Source organism: Vigna unguiculata, chromosome 5 (genome assembly GCF_037176805.1).
Source record: "Vigna unguiculata cultivar grain cowpea cultivar isolate G323 ecotype 2 chromosome 5, ASM3717680v1, whole genome shotgun sequence".
NCBI classification, from domain to species: Eukaryota; Viridiplantae; Streptophyta; class Magnoliopsida; order Fabales; family Fabaceae; genus Vigna; species Vigna unguiculata.
In genome coordinates, this window is record NC_140796.1 from 50,741,435 (window position 1) to 50,750,053 (window position 8,619).

Consider the following 8,619-nt stretch of genomic DNA (forward strand, 5'->3'; position numbering starts at 1 on the left):
GGGTATATACATCTTGAGGTTGCTCACATTCGCTCAATGAATATTTTTTTATAATATTTTTTTTATCAAGTGAGTGAATATGAGATTCAACCTGATAAAAAGTTATCAAGTGAATATGAGTTTCAACGTGATTATATTTATTTAGAATTAGAATTAGAATTATAATTATATAAGTTTGAGACTTACCATGATAATTAATAATCTTTCGTATTAAAAAATTATAATTTTGATTTAAAATAGAGAAATGGATTTATAGGTAAAAACATAAAACACAAATAAAAACATGAAGCAGCAGTATGAATAGCAAAACAGGAGTGCAAATAGCATAAACATCTAATTCATCTAATTAATAAGGTAGGGTTCTAAATATTAAAAGAAGGGGTGCAAATGCAAACATAATAGAGGCATATGATGCATAAAATGTGGGGTCCACGAATCAGGAAACTGTTAAGCCAAAAAGGAAAAAGTTCTGACTTTTATTTTCTTATTGTTTTCATTATTTAATATTTTTTTTCTTAAAATAAACTCTGATTTTATAAAACCTAAAACCTCTCCACTTTTTTTTTTTTTTTACGGAACGCACCGTTCCTCCTAAAACTCTAATCTCCAACGGCAGCAACATATGGTCTCTCGCCGGCGGCGCTGCCAGCATCAGTCATACCTGAACCACCTTCGCCAACTCAAGCCACCGACATCTCTCAGCACTTCAATCTCCGACATTAGGGTTCTTCCCTCACTCTGTTCTGTTCGACCTTTCTCACTGTGAGGAATTCTAATAACTTAATTTAATTTGATCTCATTGACTCACTTAGCTCTAGCTTTGAATTAAACTTTTAAATTTATCCTTTCATAACTTATTTAGATTTTTACACTACCGATTGAAACAATTAGATAAATAAATATTTTTGCATGAGTATAGTATAGTGCAATTTTTTTACAATCTCGTTTATAAACCCAAACACACTCTCACGTTAATTAATTATATAATAATAATTAGAATATACGTTAATTAATTACATAATAAAAATAATTAGAATATAAATAAAAAATGATGATAATTAATAATTTTGATGTGATTTGCGTGTAAAAATTTGGCGAACGCTTACGCAGTGAAATATTGATTTATATAAAATTGGTCTTTTTTTAATATTAAAAAAAAATCTTCTTTCATTCTCCTCTCTAAATTAAAAAAGAACAAATTTAAAGGAAGTTTTGTGTTTATATTTTATAATCTTAGTCTTTTCAAATCCAAATCGATTAAGTTTGACTATCCTGTAATCCAAATCGACTCATTTCGATTTAATTAGATTAAGTTGAGTTTTATTTATGATTGAGTGAAATATGATTAAATCCAAAATATCTTACTCTTATATATCATTTTTTTCTTTTCATATTTTAAATTAATTTGGACAAACTTGTTAGATTTGAACTAATAGTTATTTGAAATCTTGAATTAATTTCTACAATATATATATTAATTAGATTGACGGTTATAATTTTTAAAAAAGAAAGTTAACATCTGGACCTCTTTAAGTTTTATTTTGTAAGTTGTGTTTTGTTTTTTGATTGGTACTTCTTAGTATTTTAGTAAAATATTAATTAGTCGGCAATGACTATTTATAAAAGAAGATATTTGGAAAGAGTAATATGAATCAGAGAACAAACCAGAGAGTCAAAAATTTGATTCAAACTAACCATACTTAAAGCTAAAAAAATAAATTCTGAATTATGAAATCCAAAATTTTAAAAATGAATTTCATACTATGACTTCCGCATAAAAAAAAAGGAGAAAAAAAGAAATTATTTTATTTGTGGGTGCAGAAAAAAAAAAAGTATGGAGGTGCATGAGAAAAGTGCCTGGAAAGAGAGTATTGGAAAGCCCAAACCAATCCGTGGATCTATATACACCATTCGTAGGTCTTTTTATTTAACTAGTTTGACAAAAAAAGAAAAGAAGGTACGAATTGAATTCTAATAATTTATTAATTTGATCAGCTAGTTTATTTATTTTAGCTTCCAATAGTATCATTTCATTTTGATTTTCAAATTTATCCTTTTGTAACCTAAATTTTGATCACCCAATTAAATTTTAATTTTTGCAGTAGGAAACTTATACATATTTCTTTACTATTTAGATTTTGACTTTACCTTTTATATTTTCCCAAATAATTTCAACCTCCATACTACTGTTGTTAAGCATATTTGATTTTTTTTTCTGCCAACATCTTTATCGTATTGGAGGTAAAAACCACTAACGACACGTAAAGTTATAATTGAGAATTAGTTTAAAAGTATTTGTATTCAGAATCAGTTTACATATCACTTAAAACCTATGATTTATGATTTTATATGTATCGAATTCAACATGTATACATCAATACGATTATTTTAAAAGTAATAAGATATATGATATATTCATGATGAAAAACATACAAATTTTTTTAAAAACATTATAAATATATTATTATTATTATTTTGTAAATCCAACTTAAAATTATATGTATTAAACATTATAAAAATAAAAATTATCAATTATTATCATCACAAAATATTACTACTTTGTACATTAGATACTAAATTGATAATCATCAGTGAATTATTTTGAAGTATTATATTTAAATACATGATCCAAATTGCATACTTTAAAACAATTTGATAAATAAACATTGATGGTTGTTTAATTTTTTTTTACACTCATTATATAAAAAATAAAGTATTCATACGCATAAATCACAGACAGCTGAGGCAATAGGCGCATGATTAGGTAATACTCCAATTTGTCCGCTATTAGTAGGTAAAATGATTTCCTTCACTTCTGAATCCCAAACAATTCGATTGGGGGTCAATACACAAAGATTTAAAGTCATTTCTTCAAATTGCTCTCCGTTTCTAAGTTCGTAGCCTTCGCAGTAGCTTCATCGATATTACCTACCAAATAAAAGGCTTGTTCAGGAAGACCGTCTAATTCTCCAGAAAGAATCAAATTAAACCCTCTAATTGTTTCTACTAGACCAACATATTTTCCAGCCGAACCGGTAAAAACTTCTGCTACGAAAAAAGGTTGTGATAAGAAACGCTCAATTTTTCGTGCTCTTGCTACGGTTAAGTCGCATTAATTAGCAATAATGATCAGAGTATAAATATAAACAGAAAAGGTATAAATACACATTTGGTACCCAAACTTTTTCAGAAAGTTTAATTTGGTACCCAAACTTTTGGTTTGTTCAATTTAGTACCCCAATTTTTTAAAGAGATTCAATTTGGTCCGTTAAGTTGGAGTTAACACCGTGTCCATACAGGACACGTGTCAAGCCATGAAAATTTTTTATTTATTTTTTTTTGAAAAAAAATTAATTTTTTTTCAAAAAAAAATTATTTTTTTTCAAAAAATTTAAAAAACTGCCACGTGTCAGTTTATCATCGTACCACGTGGCAGCTTACAATCATGACACGTGGCAGTGTAATAGTTGTTTTCAATTTAGTACCCCAATTTAAATTTTTGGTTCAATTTAGTACCCTAATTTTTTAAAATCATCCAATTTCGTCATCTTCCATTTGAGACCAAATTAGTAAATAAGCTTAATTACAACCCATATATACATGTTACACTAACTTTTTTCTAATATATACATCAAATCATTTCACCTAAATACTTAAATTATTTTATTTTTTACATTTTAACCTTTGTAATTTTTTATACATGAAATTTTTTACACTTGTAAAAAATAAAATAATTTGAATATTTAGGTGTAGTGATTTGATGTATAAATTCAAAAAAATTATTTTAACATGTTTATATAAGTTATAATTAAGCTTATTTACTAATTTGGTCTCAAATAGGAAATGACGAAATTGGATCATTTTAAAAAATTTGGGTACTAAATTGAACCAAAAATTTAAATTAGGGTACTAAATTAAAAACAACTATTACACTGCCACATGTCATGATTGTAAGTTGTCACGTGGCACGATGATAAACTGACACGTGACAGTTTTTAATTTTTTTTAAAAAAAAAATTATTTTTTTTGAAAAAAAATAATAAAAAAAGTAAAAATTTCATGGCTTGACACGTGTCTTATACGGACACGGTGTTAACTCCAACTTAACGGAGAGGACCAAATTAAATCTTTTTAGAAAATTGGGGGTACCAAATTGAATATTCATAAAACTCGGGTACCAAATTGAACTTTCCGAAAAAGTTTGGATACCAAATGTGTATTTATACCAATAGAAAATTATAGTTAATAATTGTGGTGTGATTTGGGTGTAAAATTTACGTGGATAACTTTTTTCCAATCAAAGCAATGCTTGAAAGTTTGATCCGGGGTAGCAACATTGTTCTCCCAATAGATGCTCTTTGAAATCCGGAATGCATTCATGTGACATTTGACAATGCCACAAATAGACAAAGGAATAACACGACAACGTAATGTTTCTGACCACTCACTCACAAGCTGAAATTTAGAAATCCAAAACAAGAGACTAAAGATTCCTAAGATACAATTAAGATAGTTCACGTAATTTCATACTCTTTTTTTTTTTTTTGCTGTTGTTGTAACTGAGAAGATGTGAAATAAATATTTACATGTGTAAAAGGATAATTCTATTAAAATGGTATCCTAATTCTTTCTTTTTGAAAATTTTGCAGGTTCAAACAAAACATAATAGTTCTTGGCACGGGCACTCTACCGACACAGCAGAATATAAGGTTAGTTATTATTTCGATGGAGTCACAGATTGAATAATTGTTTTGGTTGTCCAATTCAGCAACAAAAGTCCACAACAAGGTTCTTTCCAACAGCTTACTTTCAGAGGGACAAAGGTCCTTTTTTTCACATTTCTGATCCTAAAGACCAATTAGGAAAGCATCCAAATAGATTTATTTCAACAGGAAAAGACTAAACAACAGTGCATCACATTACAGAAACAACAAAAACATCACCATCTTTTGTGGGGGCAAAAGCAACACAATTACAGAAACAACAAAAACATCACAATCTTTTCTGGGGGGCTTGGACGCTCACTGTTGTTGCAATTACACTTACCATTAGCAAGTGGGACCATCACAGAATCCACCCCATGAACAATAAGCAACTTTGAAACATACCAACCTCAACCAAACCAATGATTTTATTTTCTGTATTGCAGTTAAATTTATGAAAGTGTTTTGCCATCTTTGATCCAAATATATATCTTAAACCTTAATTAACATTCTGGAGTAAGGGTGTGGTCTCTCCCAGGATCATGGCAATAGTCATAGACCAAGTGGTTGTTTTGGACCCATTGCATTGCAGCAAGTTGCTGAGGGCTCAGGCTTCCATAGCCTGATGGTGAGGCTGAAGGTGGCTGGCATGAGGTGGAGTCTTCAGTGGTGCAACCTTCAAGTTTGAAATTTTTGTATTCACCAATGAAGGGTTGGTATTTATAATCAGCTTTGTATTTTCCACCCTCTGTAGCCCATGAAGAAGCATCCCATATGGATCCGTACACATGCATTTCTCTTGTGGGGAACGTGGCATCACTCTTCCTAGGATACCTTCTTATTGGGACATCATCCACCAAAAACCTGCATATATTAATGTAAGATAATTAAATTACTATAACTGGCAAGCAACATATACACAATCCAGATTCTGCTAGATTTTATCATATAACCAAACCTACTCCCGTGAAAAACACATGATTGAGTCACAAAATGCAGTTTTTCTCACTTTTGACAACCAAAAAGTTAACTGGTATATTGTAAAGGGGACCACATTCCATTATTGTAAATGTAAAGAAATGGACTTTTCGGTGAAATATTTTAACCTACCTTGTTAGCCTAATTGGGTTAGCTAAAAAATTTATGCTAAGGTCTTTAAGTTAGATTTTATTGGGAAATCTATGAGCATCATGGTAGTTCATGAAGATATTATTATTACATGATCTCACTGGGTTCCCATAGAATAGCGTAGTTGTGAAAATCTTCTGTTGGGTCGAACCAAAGGTGAAACCTCATCTCTCTCCCTATAATGTTCCCATCTCCACTTCCTCTGATGTACACATTTGTCTGCAACACATATGGTTTATCTGGCGTGGTACCAAGGAATTCAATGTCTATTTCATCATGGTTTCCCGGGTAGTCTTGGTTGTTTGAAAGCTACAAACAGTTCCCAAATGAAACAACAAACAAAAACGATGAATAACTGTACACACCATAATATATGTACTCAATTTTCAACATTAGTTCAAGCTATAGGTTAATCCTCACGTATAAAGATGTTATGACTCCTGCTGTATAACCAGGTTGAAGCTTAATCGCAGCACCAAAGTATCCAGATCGGTAAGAGTGAAGTGACTTGAATCCACTCCCTGAGTTTCAAAAAAAGTGATAATGAATAAACCAGAAAATAAAATAAGCATGTGTAGTTGGATTTAAGTATCTAAGTTGAGGGTTTATGTGAGACATTTTACATACCTGTGTAAGTGTCAAGCCAGATTGTTAATGAGTCTTGGTCTAGTTTCTGATGCTGAGGTCCCCAAAGGTTTTTAAATCCCTCAGCAAAGGTAACAGGACTAATTTTGGAACTAGGGTAGTAGCCAGGGGAAGGTGGACCCTGAGCAGTACTAGAACGAATCACGATTGAGAATAAAAGAAAAGAGAAGAGAGAAACCATGTGAAAGAAAGAGGAAGGTAGCAAGAACATTGTGGTAACCAGAGTGGCTCTGCTAAGACGCAGGGTGGGACACAAAAATCAAAAGGGTCATGAAGAGTATGAGCAAGCACACTGTTAATATATAGAGGGATTTGGAGGCCCCACAGTGCCAAAAACGGCGATAACTTGGTTTAATAAGGTGTTGGGTACACGAGGGACTAGAGTTTATCAGGTTTGTGATGATAAACAAGAGGGGTAAACAGTTGAACCTGTGGTGTGTGCTTGTCTACTTTCGTTTCCTACAGCGTAGGAACTTCCTTTTCAAGTAAATAAATGCTTGTTATCGTTTGTCAATTAGGAAGAGAAGAAAACATGGAGGATGAGAGACATGTTAACGGTTACTTTCGTGACATTTATTTTGTGACCTTTGAAAATGTGACAAAGATGGCACAGATAGGTTTCGACATGAATGGTTCACCTTATCAGAAGCTTTACATGTTATCATACAACACTTGGACAAAGCATATGATAAAGAGAAAAACTTACTGAAGTTATGTTTAGGAGGATGTGATGTGAATTGGGGTAGGATTCGATATATGCCTTCATAATCACACGTCAATGCGAGCTATCTGGTGCTACTCCACACTTTGCATTCAATATTTCCCTGCAACTGTGTAATAAAGTAAGTAATAGTATTCTCACAACTAGCTTTTGCTACACCTTTTCACATGCATTTTTTTCTTCTATCTCTCTTTTTGACATCGCTCATTTTGTCACATTTTTTAGTGTAAATTGTTGTGAGAATTTTTTGTATGAATAGTCTTGCTTACTGTGTAACTAGGTATCCAGAATACTAAGTTCTGAAACAATGAGCCGGTACATTTAGAAACTATTACTTTTGTACTGTAAAATCACATTCAGGAACGAGTATAAAAGTTTTAAAATTTGGAGGACTTGTTTCTAGTCAACACTTCAAAAGGAAATTATAACCACCGCAACCTATTCTATTTAGCATGCTTTGACTATTTTCATAATCGGAAATAACCACTTGAAGTGTCTTAAATCTTTCTTTTATTCTTACAGTTTTTTTCTATGCTTTCTGCTCATGGTCTTCTTCTGATCATAAAAAAAGCAACAATATCAAATCTCAACAACTTCGAATCATTAAATAAGTTATGATAGTTTTTATGAACATGAATAGAAATTTGGCTGAAACTATTCTTCCTCCATTTCACTCACTGTTCCCTTTTGGTTTGATGCGGATCGAGTCGCGATCAAATCATAACGTTTGTATCGTATGCTTTTAAGTAGCAAGAGTTGTACTGTGACTAATAACTATAGTTTTTTGTCAAGTAATAAACACTCAATCCAACTGTTTAAGTTTTTAACAGTTTTCATGTAAGTTTCTGATTTTGGCAGATTCCTCAAGTCCAAAGCAAGTAGTTTTATATTTATCTAATGCAGAAAGTTGTTAGTCCATAAAGTGGGGATTAGTCGTAGGTTATTTTTTGACAAAGAAATATGGTTTTGGGTGGAGTTTGGAAAGATTAATGAAGTTTTGAAGTGTAACAGCAGTGAGGTGAGAAAAGCAATCCACAAAGCATGTGAAAGATAGGATTAGGATGCAATTTGTAGGATGAAAAAAGAAAAGAATTTAAGTACGCAAGTGGTTGTCCACGTTCTTTCTCATCTAAAAAGGAAACAGAAGTGCATATCCCTTGTGTTTGGCAGCTCTGTTCCCTTTCACGATTTATGAAACAAGATAATTAATTATCAATTCATTTGGAAAGGAAAGGTATTCCACTATCACTTAAATGCTTATATTTGTCGATAATAACATAATATGTCTGTCTAATTTAGGAGGAATGCCTCACTCATCTGCTTCTTTGTGCTTTTTCAAGAACAAGTTTGATTTTAGTTAAAAAAAAATGCTTAAAGATTATATACTAACTAAAATTTTAAAAACAGTTTGTGATTTCTTTA

At 31.3% G+C, this 8,619-nt stretch overlaps 1 protein-coding gene across 1 annotated transcript; it reads right to left on the minus strand.

The window, feature by feature from the left end:
• Positions 1 to 4,858: 4,858 nt before the first annotated feature.
• On the minus strand, positions 4,859 to 6,760 carry LOC114183702 (xyloglucan endotransglucosylase/hydrolase protein 31-like). Its single transcript, XM_028070816.2, has 4 exons — positions 6,459 to 6,760; positions 6,252 to 6,352; positions 5,923 to 6,140; positions 4,859 to 5,567 (listed from the first exon to the last, which is right to left on the minus strand). Exons 1-4 carry the CDS (start codon positions 6,685 to 6,687, stop codon positions 5,207 to 5,209), a joined length of 909 nt encoding a protein of 302 aa, XP_027926617.1. The 5' UTR covers positions 6,688 to 6,760; the 3' UTR covers positions 4,859 to 5,206.
• Between the last annotated feature and the right edge of the window lie 1,859 nt (positions 6,761 to 8,619).

What these genes read in the sequence shown, in the direction of transcription:
- LOC114183702 (XM_028070816.2), bottom strand. Translation starts at nt 6,687, where the DNA reads ATGTTCTTGCTACCTTCCTCTTTCTTTCACATGGTTTCTCTCTTCTCT. An exon ending in CTGGCTTGACACTTACACAG is followed by an intron (nt 6,353 to 6,458) that starts GTATGTAAAATG and finishes TTTGAAACTCAG; the next exon opens with GGAGTGGATTCAAGTCACTT. An exon ending in TGGGAACCCAGTGAGATCAT is followed by an intron (nt 5,568 to 5,922) that starts GTAATAATAATA and finishes TAATATATGCAG; the next exon opens with GTTTTTGGTGGATGATGTCC.